Consider the following 18109-nt stretch of genomic DNA (forward strand, 5'->3'; position numbering starts at 1 on the left):
TTTATTTGTAAGAGAATTGGCTCTGTGGGAACTTTGTACTTCTACACTTCCACGTATACTACTGAATAAAATATAATGCCATCACTGCAGCTCGAAGGAAACGGTGGTGTCACTGCTCGTACTGACATTTAACACTATTCTTCCCCAAAAAAGGCATTGAAACGTCAGTAAACAATTGTATAAAGCGTAGGAATTAACGGCTTCGGTTTAGAGATATTCCGAGGTGTTCATCAAACACATGTAACCATTGGGAAGGCTAGGAAAATGGTTTTCTTCTTCTCACAGTGAATTAACACTATCCCAAAAACCATCCAGAAGTATGTGACATTATCAAAATTTTCATTTCCATTCTTTCTCCGTTTAGCGATTTATTTGATGATCCTTTTTATCAACCTAAATCCAACTTCAAATTAAGAAGGGCACTTTCTTTTTAAGATCCATGGTTGAGATAAGTACACCTCTTAAGAGAGTTTCTCCTAGGACTGATGTTTATGGTATATGGAGGTAAAAAACGCTGCTGTTCTGCAACCAGAATAGGGACAAATCACTTGGGGCAGCTATGAAGGGTTTGGAAGCTGTTCTTGGACAAAACAATACCATGTTGTACCACCTCGAAGAGGCTCTTGAATGCAGCCAGAATAGGCCTCGAATTGGGTGATGAGGCAATAAATGGCCCATGTCTACAATTGGCTCGTCCACAATTCCCACTGGCCGCTTGTGTCTGCCACTGCTTCATCATCAGGTTGTGCATCTGGGCGCGCTGTACGCACCCACACCGTGTGGATAGCAGCTGGTCAAGCCTAACGCCAGTGCAGAGTTAACCTGTTCGAATTGACAGCAGTTACCTTGTAAGTCGTCAATGGGTCCTGATGGGAGGAGCGCTTTAATTCTTTACCACCAACTGCTTAAAATATCATCAGTTTCAGTGATTGATGAAGTGCTCGGCTCAACCATCAGCGCTTTGGCCTTTTAACCTGACATTTCGTTTCCAATCACAAAAATTAGGCTAAATATCCCACGAGGTCGCCACATCACCTAGTTCACAAGAGGTCAAGTCAATATTAATATTATTCTTTTTACCCGGTGTGGACGTGGGAATGAAAATACGCGAAGTGAAATAACACTGTTGGTGGGTTTCGAATTATCACCTCCAGCGAATTCAATTAAGGTTGAGGCTTTATACTGCGTAGCACATGACACATCTCAAGCCAAACAAATGGGAAATGGCAGCTGTGCCCAGTGAACAAAGCGAACCTGTGATAAACCATGGACACCCTGAAAGGACTGTGTGTTCACTGCTGTGTCACATGATTAGGTCTTGCTAAAAAATTAAGGCGCAATACGATATGATTTAGGAAGCGTTGAATGTCAAGGGAATTAGTTGGCTGATTTTTCAGGAAATTTGCAAGGGTACACCACCATGCCTCACCTAATTCTTGGATTTGCCACGGGTGGTCTCCAGTAACTAAAATGACGCAGTAGCACAATTAGCAGTCTGTGTACGTGAAGATAAGCATACATTTCCCCTCCTCTATGATCAATCGCGGCCAAGACACTCAGCCACGCCCTGGAAAGGACAACCTGTGACAGACCTTATGCTATCCATGGTATTTCACTTACGTGCCTGTCCTCCTCTTTGAAGCTACGTACCTGCGTTCCACAGAAAGGACCGTGCACGTGCAGACCGCGTAGATAATAAATGTCAAGCCCAAGACTATGCATATTCCTGAGGTCGTTTATCTGAATAGTCCTTTTCTTCGATGTAGGAAAGGGATAAAGTGATGCCAAGGAGGAGCAAGAAACCTGAATGATCTGCATTTGCGTTTGGCTAGGTAAAGGATAAAATTTCAGTATTGTTTGTTTAGCTCTCGGTTTTGGTAGCGGGTCACTTAGGGGCGGCACAAACTCTAAGCCATGCCAGTGGACCTCCCCTCCGCCCAACGTCTTCTATACGTGGACAATACGTATTCAGTCCGGATACTAAGTCCTCTTTCGTCTTCAAGGAAGTCTCAGGAAGCTACTACGCATTTTATAACATGGACACATTCCTGTGGACTTTTCACAGACCTTCATACCGTATGGTTTCAACCAAGTAACTAGCTCCAAGTAGCTGGTCACGAGGATTTAATTCTCTTAGTCTAGCAAATATACACAAGCAATGCTGGTGTGAATTTATCATTGAAATAGTAGAACCTACTTCAAGACCTTGCCTTCACCTGTATTTTTAGGTATAAGCTGTCAATGAAGTCACTGATGTGTGCACAGATTGTCGTCGGTCATTAGCGGGATTACAGTCAAGTCAGTTCACCATCCACTACACCTTACGACTTCTGCATGCGCGTGCACGCTTGTGTTTATGAATGTGAATATGCACCGCTGATTTTATTAATTGTGGGCACCCCCGGGCCCTGTCTCTGAAAAATTACATCCGGTTTTGTTTCCACCTTCAAACGGCCAGTTCAAAACAAAGTCGTGCGAATTACGATCGCCATTAGAGCGACAATCCGACTAGTAAGACTGCAAATTTTGTTCTTACGAAACTGAAATTCATTAAATAATCTTACCTATTCCAGTGTTTATTTAAATTTATTTGAAAGAAATTATGACTGTCAGGTGTGCAACTGGAACACCGTTGTATGTAGTTTGACCTTTGAAATGCGAACTTCCAACATTGATAAACTAATCATCCCTGGAATGGAAACAGACAATTTTCAGTGCTCCTCTTTCGGCCGCTTTGATCGCCTTCGAACTGCACTTTTTTTTGGAGAAACCCATTTCCCACGCTTATGTGGTTGGTGATGTCTCAGAGGAAAAAAAGGTGCCTGTGCAGGCAAGGTGCATGTAAATGGTTTAGTCGGTCAAAATCCTCTGCAAGTGAAATCGTAATTTGTATTACGGAGCATCGGGAAACCTCTGCCTCGCTGTGATTCATATTCCACGAGATGCCTGCACAGAACCAGAGTTACTGGAACAACAGATGTCGTTTCCCTTTTCAAGCTTGGGGTGAGTACAACTGCAAAGTAAATGCGTGATCTAAGAAGTAGGCAGGGGTGGGCTTTTGGCGGTTAGAAGTAAAATAAAATCACACAGAGACGTTTGACACGAAGCCCAAGCCAGGCAAACTCCACGGGCATTCGCTTTACCGCGAACTATTGCGAATGAGCTTCCAATCATGAATTTTACTGGCATTTAGTTTCCATCGGTCAGCGCATATCAAATCAGTCTGACAGTTGTTGGGTGCCTTTGCTAAATCATGCCACTACAAATCCTTGAAGCGAAGGCCCAATTCGCTCCCGGTTATCACCCTCGGGTATCGCAGCTCTGCATTTTGTAGCACCAGTAGGGTAAACAGAGTCATATTTTACCGGCCGCAGGCTATTCAACCACCTTGTTCAACAACTTTACTTCTTCCTGTTAAAAGAAACCTGAAGGAATGTCGTTTTCTCGACTTTCTTTGAGGACATCTTTGTGGGATTTATAGGTGGGCTCAAGACCTCAAAATACTACCGTCTGGGCATCTAAAAGGAAATTCTTGTCAAGAATCCAAGCAATGCAAAACCTATTCTACGCAGATTTGTTATTTTTGGTTAGAAGGAGTAACAAACTCCTCTCCATTTATGCTCGCTGAATGAATGACAGAAGGGTGTTATTTTTGCAGCACAGATTAGTGGTTTGAATCACGTAGAAATTGTGCTAGTCTTTGTTGACCAGGTGCAAAAGTAACCACCCTTATGATAGCTTCGTCATATCACCTTGGCGGAAGGACTAACGCCATAGCAATTGTTTATGCTACGCTTGTTTTGCAATGTCACCTCAAGTTAGTTGCCTTCGGGAGCTGTCACTTCCGTCGTGAAAAGGTCATGGCTCTGAGAGGAAAACAGGCGAGAGAACCTCCGACCAGACGAATGACACTTTACCCGGGAAATAGAAAATAAATACAGTTCTAGGTATTTTAAACACTTGGCTTATACTAAAACAAAGGTGGTGGTAGCTGAACAAGCAAGCTAATCACAGTATAGTCATGCGACACCTTAAGCCACGGGTCAAATTTTTTCCACAAGTCCAATGAATAAGACAAAATGGATTCATTTTTATGACACATGAAGAATCCGTTGAAACTCATCGCAAAGAAAGTATTTGCTGACAGGGTTTTAGATTCGCATTATCTTTTCCGTATGACGATGCTAAGGACTTTTAACCCCTACCATTTTTTAGGTTAGAGAGGTAGATGAGCAGCAGAAAGCTCCAATCACGTTCTAGCATTAATAGAGGACACTGCAACCAGACACTGCTTCGGATTTTTCATCCACCCACTGCAAATGGAGGGAAAACGCATGTCTGGGTAGTAGGAGCACTAACAGGCTTCATTTCTTTGACAAGTGTAGCAGCTTTGAACACCGATGATGAGTATACCTGCTAAAAGCAACTTCAAGGAAGGTAGCCAAAGTAGATGTAGACAGGCATGCTGCTTTGAATGTCACCTAATGGGGTATGGGTCCCCTACAAACAGGTAAACAGTACACGACTCCAGTTACCTCCTACTAGCCATACAGACTTGAATATGTCAGACCTTGGATGGCTTATAAAAGATAAAAACATTACAAAAGACGCTGTTTTGAACAAATCACACGATGCACAATACTGCATGTCTGAAATGTCACATCTGTCATGTCACATCAACGAATCTGCGACTTTGTGTGGAATCGCAGATTCGATTGGAATGACAAGGTGACTGAGTTGTCACCTTCTAATATTCTTATCAAATATCAAGTACACACTTGCGCAGAAAACTGCACTTATTAACTTGTGGTTGTGCAAAAAATGGTCTTTTCCATGACCGACCCAGCTGAACGTTGGACTCGGAATGTTAACAGCCACGACTGACGAAGTGGACAGTGATGCTGTGACTCAAGAGTGACAAATAATGCGTCATCTCTACGGCACTATGCAAATACGTTGATTTAGGCGAAAGAATTATCACAAATAACTGCAGTTTTACGCTTTAACCTAGGCAGAAAACTCAACTTAACTCCACCGTAGTGCAAATGAGCTAGGCGAAATGACAAGTACAAAATGTCATTTATCATGCGTGTTCGATACTTGGTAGACTTTCTTAATCGCTTAATGTCATGCTACTGATTCGCCAAATTCCTGTTTAGACAGTATCGCGGCGGTATTTCTCTATTCCTTGCCATCTGCATTATCTAGTGCTCATGCCTTTGGTCTTTCAAACGTATGAAGCAACGTAGGAGGATTCTGAAGCCTCAGTCATCAATCCCTACTTGTGGCAAGCTATAAAGTCTTGAGGCGGTTAAAAAGTCATTTTGACTTGACATTCTTCCGGTGCATCTCTACAATAACGCCACCAGGTTGTGAGCTTGGGAAGAAATTGAGGAGCCAAATCCAGTGGTATTCCTGGCTGGAAAGACTTCAACAAGATTCACCAACTCCTGATTCCAAAAATGTCGAATGACGAAAACACCAATAAATGGAGATGTTCTCTTCAGAAAAATACGGATTTTGCATCAGTCTGTTGTTTCTGTTTTGAGGGGAGTTCTGCTGTCTGGAGTTAATAGTATCACAACATCAATGCTGGAGCTATTTTTCATCGACGATGCTCATGCATACGTCGCTCTCTGCTATTCACAAAACTCAATGTCGGGAAATTCGCTATCCACTTTACAGAATTTTGTGGTGGGCGATACCTGGGGTACAGAGGCACTGCTTTTCCAAGCAAGTCGCCTAACGCTGTCACGTCTCGCTCAAAAGTATAACATTTTTACCCCACCGTTGATCTGATAGGGAGGGTAATAGCTCCCGTAAATGCCTCAACTAGGAGCAATCCAACAGAATATTTTGTCACTCAGGCTTTAAAATTTTGGCTGGTAGAGTAAATTTGGATTTGAAAGATTTGACCGGGTGAATAATCTCTTCATGGCTAACCACTGAAACATGGAAGCAGTAACATAGGAGAGGTTGAGAGGGCGTAGATTTGCAGTGGAGACTGTGTGGACTCATGCGGAGATTGTACTGAGGGAACTGAAATGTGTGTGCGTCACAACCTTTCCACCTCGGGGTAGTTTTAGCTACTAATCACCCCTCATTTTGACCAAATCCATGAAGGCAGTTTTAATGATCTACCGTTACTTTCTCCGCTTATTGTGCCCTGTTGAACTATCAAGGAAAGTTTTTGGTTTATTTGAAAAGTTGACCTTCATCCCTCCGAATCATTTCCAACCCATACGGTTTCCATGTCCTCGCCTCTAGCCAATCCTGAGTGGAAAAGGGAGGTTATCTCGTTATCCTATCCCATGCTGTCTACCACTGGGAACTTTGTAAGTACACGTCGGGTCTTGTCTAAAGTACAAAATGCAGCAGGAAGGCGAGTTCGAGAGTAGGGGTAGAACACAAGCTAAGAGGCGATTTTCCTTGATTTTACAAGACTTGGAATATCAGCTAAATTACCTAAGTGCTACAGTAGTGGAGCCACCACGAACTTGGACACCATACCAGGAGGAAGCTTTCTCCAGGATGGACACTACTAAGCAGTGGGCCATTCGGTCTCCCCTCGATGAATATCATGATGAACCGCAAAAAAGGTAAGTCTCACTCCAACCACAGCGGAGCCAGGGTGCTTGATCTAAAAATGACCATCCACGTTACCTTTTGTATGAGGTAGTGTAGTGAACATCAGAGATTTTACAATTCTCTTGAGAATTCACTCTGATTTACTTACACATGGGGCTCATTTGTTTCCTGTCACATAAATGTCCCTCAAGATAGGTGATTTGAGGATACCTCTGGCAACCTTAAAACAAATTTCCCTGCCCACCAGCTTGAGTGCTCGGCGGTCTTAGTGATTATGCGAAGGGTCAGGAAACAACTTCGAAATTCAAATTACAAAATAGGTAGCTTAAAAGGTTATTGCTAATCCGAATTGTCTGATCAACTGTTTTCAACTTTATTCCAGACAAAATTCTGTGTTGATGACTGAGACAGGCCGGACTAAACCCCAAGTTGTTTACCCATCAACCGGAGAATTGTGTCGGGAAGTTTTCTGCACGGCTCATTTCCAATACATAGAGATTTGTTTACACCTTAGCCTTATCCAATCTGTGCCATGCTCTCTTGATAGGAAACCAACAAATTGGCCCGTTTTGTCGGTGGAATAACACATCGCTGATGGGAATGTTAGCAGTGACTGCAGCAGCGACGACTAAGCAGCAACAGATTCTCTACAATTCATAATCTTCAGATGCGTGTTGTATGCTTTCTTTCAACTAGATGAATGGCACAAATGAACACCTTTTGCATGCTCCTATTCTAAAACAATGCTACCTTGAAATTTAGTGATGAGCACCCTAAAAACTTCTGTTTCATATGGATATCCATAATATCTAATCGAGAGAAAGAGGATTTCTATAATTTTGATAGCATAAAAGGCATCACTTGTCCATGCCTTTGGATTCTAAACGACTTATCCAAACGCCACCGGTGCGTTAGGCGGTCTAAACTTCTTTCTTTTTTTCTCAATAAATAGACTTTTTCTGACATTCTTTGCAATAAGCAAAAGGTGAGAAGTTGAGAGCTTGAGAAATGGTGAACTCTATGTTAAGACCTCGTCAACAAGTAAGAGGCAATCCGTAACAAACAAAGGTGTCAGGAAACCCGTTCTAGTGAAAATGTGGAAGATTGCGTACTCGGGAAAAAGTGTGCCGCAATCCGTGTCTTAGAGTAAAGGAAGCGCTGCCGCTATCCGATTTCGTCTCCAGAACATCACACTGAAACAGATCCATTTAGTTAAAAGAATGGATGATTCACGCTACGGAAAGTAAAAATGATATCATATTTCAGTGACGTGGCTGCTAACTGATGATTCGATCTTGATCGGTTTTTGAAAAGAGAATGAGTTGATAAGTTTGGTGAATTCGCATGACCTTGCCTCCTCATCATTCCATTTGGAGATGAGTTCGAAGAAGCGTTCATTCGTACGATAATTAGTAGTATTATGACTGTGTCCTCTCCCAGAAAGTTGGCAAAATCGTCCAATGCTAGACATGTTGCACACCTGTATCTCAAATGAATTTGTTTCCCGATTAATACAAAACCGCCCTTGTAACCAGAAAGATCAAAATTGCAGGGTAATTTCTCCGCTTGAATCACAAGTACTTACATTGGCTCCACTTTCTTTACTGTTGCTTAACTTGGATAGCCGAATTGTCAATCTTTAATTTAGAACGATTTTTTTACAAGCCTCGGCTATACTCCATTGGTAAGGGCTTCTATGAGTGCTTGGCAGTAGGGAATGGTTTTATTTTGTAAAGTCTATTGCTAATCTGCATACCCACATATCAAAAGTTCCATCAGAATTCACTCCACTTTCATTCTTCTATTAAATTGCAATTTTATTTATTGACTACGCTTCAAATACAGCGGAATCCGACTTTGAGTTGTATTTTTAAAGCCAAGGGTTACTCACCTTTAGGTCGAAACGTCTTTTAACATGTAATCCTTATAAAAAGCAACGGGTCGGTGTGACCATCTGCTGTAATTCATTAAGCCACATGTGTGTATTCCCTTTCCTCCGTAATCTGCAACTCAGTGCATCTTGCTAAAATAAAAACGAAAGACTGGGTTATAAGGCTGCAAATCACATGAACACACGTCTTTTTTGCACCAACTGCTTCGTTCTTGCTGACGCTACTTTTTCTACATCACCATCTCCAATGACATGAATTGTACATCTGATTGCCTCCCATTTTTCGTCGGTTAAACAACGTCGTCAAGTTGTGCAAAGGAGGCTAGTACAGAATACACACGATCTGTGTCCTCATACTTTATTGCATAGTACATTTAGCTTGTATTTTGCACCGTTAAACCTAATGCATAAATACTTTATATAGTTCTGCGCCGCCTGCTCAAGGTGAAATATTTTAGGCCCAGTTGGGTATGCGAAGGTTTTTATTCTTCTCACTGCCTCATTTATTAAGCGGAAAGAAGACGTATGATTGGAAGCACCAATTACAACCATCAAAAATTGGCAAAACTACTCTTAGGTTCCTATGAATAAAACAGCAAGTAGTTTCATCAAATTTGGGTGAGTTAAGTGAGCATTGACCCGGATACGAGTTAGTTGGGTGGCACATTCACAGACTTTTATACTTCTTATTACGAATTTTCATTATGATTCACAAAGGTCTTCCGAGCACCGGTATTTCATAAAAGTGGCGGCTGCCAGCTCACACAAGTAACTAGTCATTGGAAAAGAAAAACAAATAAAACCGCATCCAGTGCACTGTTTTCTTAGAACGCGAACCTCTTACTTCAATATATGAAACAAGAGTTTAATTGGGCAACTCGAATAAAAATAAAAAGAACGCACAGGTGGTAATTTTCCAACATTTGAAATTTAAGGTGTTTCGAATGCAACGAAAATCTCGACAGTCTGTGCCAAATCTACAGAGGTAAAGCTCTCTGCTCCCAATGCTTCCTGACCACTCCCAAGATTGCTGTTTGCTGTGCATGTCAGTAAGTTTGCACCTAAGTCATTTCTCACCAACTGTTTTATGGCAATATCAGTCGTTTCTGTTGACTGCAGAACAACCGAGCGGCTGTTCTATCAGGCCGCAACATTTCGGGGGGGAAAATTAAAAGACTTTTGGGACGGCTGCCATTAAAGGTGTTATCAATTTGAGGCGAATTGTGGTGGATCTGAAGATCCAAAACAGGGCAAGTAGTAAGCATAAACTTGCAAAATCCTATCAGAAGTTATATATGTGACTAAAGTATTAGTAGAACTAAGAAATAATAGGGTCCTTTTGGACCATAACAGAGTTTAGCAGAACTAAGCAGGAGTGGGTCCCTAATGTCAATGTCGGAGCTAGTGAAAAGCCTTCTGACCTTCATTGATAAGGTTTTAACCAGCCCTATAATTCAAAAGGTGTTGTCTGTACAAAGTATAAGGTGTTTGTGAAATAATAGCACAGACAAGGTGCTAAAAGCTGACATATAAATTCCGTTCTGAGATTTGGAAAGAAGACGGTGAATTCACGCTTGATCCGTTGGTTCAAATGAAACTGGAAGCTCACGATACTTGAAGAAGGAGCCATTCATCAACCTAACTAATGAGATTGGACAGACGTATCTTTTTGTTAGTAAGATGGGAAGGGAAAGTGACACCTAGTGCAGGATATTTCGCGACCAAAACCTCCAGTAATAACAATCCCATTGATAACTTTTAAAACAAGTAGGCTGATAGATTCCTTCCAGCACAATCTTGCACTTGATACAGCACGTCTTCAAAAATCAACGGAGATTATTTGGGATACCAAATCACATATAGAGGAAATTCAAACATTACCTATAAGAAGATTTACATTATCATTGTAGTGAAAACAATCTCAATTGTGTTCTACAGTCTTCTTTATGGAATAAGTATTCTAAAATCTTATTGAGGGGCCAATCATTTGCGGCTGTATTGGCAGCCTTGGTTAAAAGGTAGGTTGCACGCAGTCTGCACGTTCTAAGCAAGCCTAGAGAAACCAGATGAATTAACAGATTAGCGGTTTTAATCCAGTCACACAATCGAGGATCGAGTGGTGCTAGCACTGGGTAAAGTCTGGCACCCGCACCATCTCGTGTGCAGTAAATGCGAGGAAATTCTGAGTGGTGGAGGTCGCTTCTATGAGCGCAATGGAGAGCCCTTGTGCTTCCACCACTTCCGCGGTCTCACGCAGGAGATTTGTCACAAGTGTCGCAACCACCTGCCCGAGTGTCTGGTTGAATTCGCAAACAAGCTCTACTGCCTCAAGCACTTCACTTGCGAATTTTGTGACAAACTACTTCAGCCTGGGTAAGCGTCTAACTTAACTCAGTGAATCAACCTCTATTTCTCTGTTCGTTTGCACACTCGGCCTTTCCAGATCACGCTTCTTTACGGTTGATCTGAGACCCATCTGCAATGCCTGCTATCGTCGCCTGCCTAGTGACCTGCAGCGCAGCCTGCGAAAGTGGCGACGCAGAGAACGCTACCCTATTAACTTCTGGGTACGCGATTTTTTCGACCGTCTACTCTGCATCTACCCTCGCTCGAGGTACGAGAAGAAGCGCATCCCCCTCAATCGTGATGCGCTGCCTTATCTATGCAAAGGTCAAATTATCAATGAATCCGCTGGGAACGTAAATTTCAAATAAACTCCTTTTGCTCCCTTGATGTTGCGAAATTCTTTTCCCGTGACAAATTTTCCTTTTGTGATTGGATAAGGTACCTTCTGTGAAGATGTGCCATCTATCAGGGAGCCACTGTTCAAGAGAATGTCAAACGCAATAGATCTAGCTAATTAGGGTGGTTTTATTTAACCTGTATGGGGTTGGAAAAATCTGCAAATACGGACAGGCCTCATGTTCAAGTTTTAAAAAATTGCTACCGTACGCATTTAGTCTTTTTATGACATAGTTGTTACTGATATAGTATAAGTAACATTTTAAATAAGTAAAAACCCGCAACCCTCTTTTAAATACCTTTATTCGAAAAATTGTCCACGAAAATAGCATATTGAGCACCTTTTATTTCCACGTATTTGTAGCTTCCTCGAACTTACTGGGCTACTGGGTAATTCTGTAACAAAGCAGACCCTATTCGGTAAAACAATTGGGTGTACGCAATACTTGCGCCCCAATTTCAGCAGCTTCTGTAAAATCCACCGACAACTTTATGCATTTTCGAATGCAAATTAAGTGTTTTAAGGGATTAGGTAGTAGTTAGCCAATGATTCAGAACCTCCTTTTGCTTTAAATAAGACTTGCGTCACCTAAAGTTGATTGTGGTATCACCTAGTCCTGTCAGTAATAACAAGTACTAACTGTGGTATGGTGACTGATCAGAAGATCCCTATGACTAGAGTTGAAGATAAAAATCACCATCTTCTCCTCTACAGGGCATACTTTATCACTTTTCCTACTCCTTCTTAAATCATCGCTTGTTAAAAACTCCAAGGTCGCTTGTTAGGCCCCAATCTATTTCACATCCATTCCCAACTCAACCACTTTTACGACCGATTTCAATGCAAAAGGGTAAAAAATCCTTGGGTTTGATGAGCATTGCGATCCTAAAGATTTGGCTTAACAGTATCTGCTTTTGGTAGCTATTGGTCGTGAACTGATAAGACGTATCAACGTTTGTTTTATGACTCGCTACAACTCGCTACGCTGGCATACTCTTGCCTGTTCGAAGCTTATAGGTGGCTTGTTGTTGCTGTTTGGTATACTATTGCCGTTACCGAAACACCTAGGGAAATGACAAACATAAGGAGTGTGGAGGATTTCACATCCGTTGCAAGCTTTTTTGGATTTTGGTCGCTGTGTTTCACTGAAAAGAAAGAAAATAGTTCTGATGTGTGGGTATTTGCCCTCTTGTCACTCGGGGCATGGACTAACTTAAAAGTGGCGAAATATGATAATACTGCGAAGTACCTTGATAGAGCCTACAATTGCCTTTTGGACAGAGTTGTGACCATTAAGACTTATCTACCAAAGTAGGTAGATATGAATGCTATTGCAAGCTTTTTTTCATTTCCGCATCTCAGTCAAATTAATTAATAAAGTTTTTGAACAAATAACTATTTGTTTAAACATGCTTCCGCGTTGCATATTGTAGAAGTGTAGATCACCCGGCAAATCTAACCTTTACAAAAGCTTTCTAATCTCGTACATGTCGTTAGTGTTGCAGAAGTTGGCGTGAATTCTAGAACAAGACCGTCTCTCGGTCAGCGTCTGGGAATGGAGTGAGTTGGCATCCAATTGCTAGTCAAGCACCGTACGTAAATCGGCATCAAGACCTATCCGCCGCGATCCTCTTTTATTTTTGAAGATATCTAGCAAACTGCCACTAAATTACCACCCTACCAAGCAGCCACAGTACTGTGAACACCACAGAATTCGTTCACATGAGTTTTTTTATGCCCTCTTATCCACCAATAGCAAAATGACTATTTTAAGCTTCAGTAGACTCGACGACTTCTGTATTTCCCATTTCACTCTGTCCGGACAAAATGCGGAATCCGCCCTGCCAATGTACCCCATTTTTCCCATCTAGTGGGTACTCCGGACAATTCTAATGGTTAATTTACTAAGGTAACAAGTTTTCAAATGAATTTCAGGCATCAAACTTTCGGATGAAGATGTTTATGCATTCACCGTTGCTATTGCACTAAGCTCCTCCACACCATTGAGGTTGTGGGGCTCTTACGAACTATATTTAAGAAATAGCCATCTTGATTAAATATGGCTCTAAAATGGTCTATTACATTAAGCTAAAATAGGCCAAAAAACTGCCCACTCTAAAATTCTGTTAGGAAATACAGAAGTTAGGCATTCCACTTATAAAACTCATGAAAAACATCCAAATGCTCGGGGAGACGTGGTCATACCCTTAAGGCATGAGGTTGTTTTAAGTTCACTTCTTGAGTTAGCATGGATTCCCCAACAGCATCCGAAGTAGGTTACAACGTATCCATACGTGTTTCAATAAACAAAGTGCCCTTACAAAAAAGGATGAAAATAGCTAACAATAAATAAGTATTTTTCCATTTGAAAGCACCAATGTCAAAGACACCAAAAGCCCAAATATACATGCGCACATACAAAAGGTCTTAGAAAGGGAGGGGGACGATGGAAAGAGGGACTATTCATTCATTCAGGCTTCAGAAGGAGCCTCAAATCCGCACACCACTCGACTGCCGCTAATCGCCCACACGAGGGGCCTTTTGTCCCTCACGCCGTTCATATACTCCACGTTCACCAGTCGTGTCCGCGGTGCACCGAATACGAGAAGAGATCCCAGACCATAGGTGAAGGCGGCGAAAGATCGGGAAAGCGGGAGGCTATCCAGGTAATAGTCCTGATCTGATGGGCCATCTAGTTTACACAGCATGAGGCGGGGCCTGGAGCGGCTAGGCCTGCCAAATAGGGTCAGAGTACACAGGGCCAAAATATCGGGATCCAAGGAGTCTGAATTACTCTCCGGCTCGTCACTGCTGGTGTTGACCATGCTTGCCACAAAGCGAGTGCCAGACACCTGGGAAGAGCGACGCTTCCTGGACGCCGCCGTAGAGGGATGCCTTAGCAACGAGGTAAGGGAGGTGGAAGAGGACGAGGCGACGCGTCGTATTATGGCTCCACGAAGCGGCTGACCCGGAGCTCCTGCGGGTTGTGTCGGGTCTGGAAAACATCCAAGTGTTGCTAGATTCTGTCGCAGTGTTTTAGTCGCTTGCATGCTGTACTGTTTATGCAGCCTACTACGCCACTTTAAAGAAACGGGGTCCTGAACTACAATGCAGGATTACTACTTTAAAACATCTCCAACATCATATTAATACCTAAGAAGTACGCCATACGTGAAGGATATATCAGTCTCAGTGATGTTCGGTTTCACGCCTTTAAATTAACTTCCAATAAACAAACACTTCACAGCATTTTTGTTATGAACAAGTGGATTGCAACCCGCCTTCATAAGCCTAATCACAGGAAAAACAAGGGTTACAACCGCCTATTCCTAGCTTATTATAAGCGCAATCGGTCAGTCCAGGGACGCAGGGTTTCAAAATGACAAATGAAATCCCGTTCCTGGAAGTTAAACTGCAGCTCAATTTAATATTGCTTAAGGAGATTTACCAAAATTTATTTCCTAAGCGGCAGCACTTTACTAGAAGAGCAAGTTAGTGCAGCTTTTCGATTGTTTGCGGTTTCCTTGACCAAGACATAGAAAGGGGATAATTTATGTAATCGCAGAACGTTAGGGAGATAGGTGCGTGATAAAAAGCTCACCGTGAAGTTCGTCAAACACCTGGACCAGAGGATTGGGCTGCGCCTCGGGCTGAGTGTTTACGGAGGGGGGAGAGGAGGAGGATGAGGAGATGGAGCCAACGTCAGGTAAGCGCCTCGGACCTTCCCTCAGCCGTCGGTTTAGATGGGCTCGAATAGTGCTGAGGCGGATCCTGCGCAACATTGCCACCGTCGGCCATTCTTGGTGAGGCAGCTTTGGGAGGCACACTAACTCAGCGCCTCCTAAGATCTCCAAAGGCTCGGGAAAATTCATCTTATTCACACAACTACGCAGCTGAACTTCGGTCCATGTCCAACCCACCGAATAACTCACTGAAAGATCAGATCAGGTAATCTAAACAAACCTATTCCAGTGGTATTGGAAATTTGAAAAAAGCGCAGCCCAGACATCTACCCGAACTTATTCACACAATCTACGTACGATGCATAAGTCACTTCTAAATGTCATTGTATGTACAGACAGTGTAGTTTTCGATTCGATTCGATTCGATTCAAGAACAGTAACCCCCGCCCCCGGCAATCATATGAAAGATTATTTCGTAAGCAGAAAAAAGAACAACTTGTAGCAACAGCATCAAATCTAGAGGCGGCGGCATTTCCTTTAAATGAAAGACTAAACAGCGAAATGCTTGAGACGGCATATGACAGAATGTGCTTTTAACTACTAGACAATTAAAGGCAGCAATAAACTCCCCATATTTTAAAAAGGCATTCCAATGTCAATTCAATAGCAGAAAATAGGATCACAACACAGACACCCCTTTAAAATACATATTTTTATATTCAACCGCAATCACACAAGCACTCATGCTCTTCAAGTAAAAGTTGCTTTTAATATTCTTCTATTATGTCGCAGAACACAACAAAGAAGTCTGATGGCAAGGAAGAATAGCCACAAGAGGTATTATTTAAAATTAAAATAGTCAAACGGACTTAAATCTAATTGCTGCATGTGCACAACTATGCATGCTCTCTCAGTACCTCGCTCACGCTACTTAAGCTGTGCTGATAAGAATGCAACCTCTGAACTCTCACACCTACCTGAATCGGACGTACGAGCTCTGCGACTAAGAATCCATGCAAAGGTGGTGGCAGGATGGTGGGTGAGGACGAGCACGTCCTTCTCCGAAAGGGCACACAAGGGAGACCGCGAAAGTAAGGTGGAGTTCGGGGTCTGGGGAGGGCTTTGAGGGCAATGGGGCAGGGCGAACCAAAAACCAGTCTCGGGAAGCAGTGCAAAAGTGAGGTACTGCGTATCAGAGGCCTCAAGGAGGACCAATAAACCTGGATGGGTCTCCGGATCGGAAACCACCGGTGGCAGGAAAACTCCATTGTAGTGGCCACGCAGCCGAGGACCCTCGGTGTCCTTTAGGATCTGTTTCCAAGTGTTGGTCCCTCGACGGAAGCTGTATAAATCATTCAAGACCAGCGTCCGCAGCTGAAACATGGAATGTGCCAAAAAAATCGGAACAGGAGATCAAATTTTGACACACCAGTTCATCAATAGGCACTGTAAGACTAAAATTGACAAAAAAAGATATTCACCTGTTTATTAAATATGTACGCATTGATACATAGTAGAAGGTTAAGCAAGTAGAAGGGGATTCTTAAAACTACTGACTGAACTAATGTTTCTAAAGCGACCGATGGTCGTACAAAATGCTAACAATGTTGGAATTCACATGCGGTAAAATCAGTCAATAAAACTCAGGAATCAAAAACTTTTGTCCTCTAAAATCTTGTTTGCGCCCATAGAAAGAGAAAACGTTGGTAACCTATGGAGAAAGTGCCAGGGATCAACAGAATTACATTCGACTCAGTGGTTAACCTGGACCGCAACAAGGAACTTAACCAAAATTTCGATAAACTACATTCTCGTTGTATTAAAAGTAAACAATTCCATACAATAAGTTTAACTATGCCAATGTTTCCTGACCCAGTGGATTATAAACATCGCAAAGGGGAAGCCCAAAGGATTTCGAACTCAAATGATAGCAAACGACAGATGAGAATAAACAAACACAGAGTTATTTCTGCAAAATCCCTTACAATATGACTAGTCGGGGGAAGACGCGCATCTCCAAAATCTTGCAATGGGCATTTATAACCACCATAAAGAAAGAGTTGATCCTCAATGAATCCCATAATGGCATTTGAACGGGGCAAAGGTCGTGGGCCTAATTATCACAAAAAAACTGTCTTAGCACAAAATAAAATGCAAGTTCATTATAACCAAAAGAAATACCACGCCATAAACACGAACGATTCCTAAATTTAGCTGAAATGCAGGTACGTTACACGATAGAACATCCAATAGGGAATTGATAACTCAACTAATAAGAACAAAGACACACCATTTGTTGTTAGCCGCTTCCATTCTACGGTAAGAAGATCAAATGTAGAAAGATCGTTCATTGCAGTTTCATTGTCAGTACGACCACCAAAAACATACAGAGTGTGACCGTGAATCGCAACGGACACCCCTGATCTCTCATTTATATCACTGTACATGGGCAATGAGTGCCACTGAATCGAATGTCTTCCAATACCAAGAAGGGAAACTCTCGACCTAGATTGAAGGGCACCTATTTAACTAGTTTTAAAATGCTCTGAACGTACTCGAAACCAAAGCACGCCATCGCCTTGATAAGCATGCAAGATTAGCAAACGTGGGAGAATGTGGCAAATAATTTAGTATTTGCAAAATTACTTCATCGGGAAAAACCGTAGCTGGGTCCATTGGCGAAGCGAAACGTTAGCAACGTGAAGAAAACGACCCCTGGCACGGAATCATACCGAGCGCTTCTGACCTCTACGACATAAAGTCTACTGCTTGTACAAATTTAATCTATTGTGTCAGTGATGCGTTGCAAGCATATTTTTGACAAGACAACCCTTTTCAACATTATTTAATTTACCTTTAACCTATTTTATTAGCACCAAATTCAACTTATTTCAATTTTCCCGACTTTTTGTAGGGAACCACTCACGAAGCCAACAAAGGTAAAAAAACTAACTTTATTAAGCAGCTCACCAAAATTTTCGACCTAAACAGAATCAGAAAGCCATAAAAAATTTAACTGTTTGCTAAGTAGGATTGCCGAAGGAGAGGGACAAGCTACAGTGTAAAAATCAGTGTTGTTATCCAGATTGGCCGTAATACGCTTTCTCACAAAATATACCAGTAAGAAAATCTAGTGCTGAAATAATTCGTCCTTTAAACAGTCACGGAAAACCCCCCATCCACGTCCAGCTTAACGACGAGACT

The 18109-nt window shown here is 42.2% G+C and overlaps 2 protein-coding genes across 2 annotated transcripts; one reads left to right on the top strand and one right to left on the bottom strand. All coding sequences in view use genetic code 11, as the record gives it.

Annotated features, from left to right (window-relative positions):
• Positions 1-9423: 9423 nt before the first annotated feature.
• EGR_03593 (LIM domain-containing protein unc-97) lies at positions 9424-11193 on the top strand (the record flags this gene model as incomplete). Its single annotated transcript, XM_024492842.1, has 3 exons — positions 9424-9464; positions 10577-10852; positions 10923-11193. 3 exons carry the CDS (start codon positions 9424-9426, stop codon positions 11191-11193), a joined length of 588 nt encoding a protein of 195 aa, XP_024352725.1.
• Positions 11194-13693: 2500 nt separating this feature from the next.
• Positions 13694-17581, bottom strand: EGR_03594 (F-box only protein 42; the record flags this gene model as incomplete). The annotated part of the gene is made up of 6 exons (XM_024492843.1): positions 13694-14217; positions 14824-15153; positions 15883-16279; positions 16891-17018; positions 17196-17426; positions 17461-17581. The coding sequence occupies 6 exons, from the start codon at positions 17579-17581 to the stop codon at positions 13694-13696; spliced, it is 1731 nt and encodes a 576-aa protein (XP_024352726.1).
• Positions 17582-18109: the final 528 nt, after the last annotated feature.

Source organism: Echinococcus granulosus (assembly GCF_000524195.1).
Source record: "Echinococcus granulosus chromosome Unknown EG_S00019, whole genome shotgun sequence".
NCBI classification, from domain to species: domain Eukaryota; kingdom Metazoa; phylum Platyhelminthes; class Cestoda; order Cyclophyllidea; family Taeniidae; genus Echinococcus; species Echinococcus granulosus.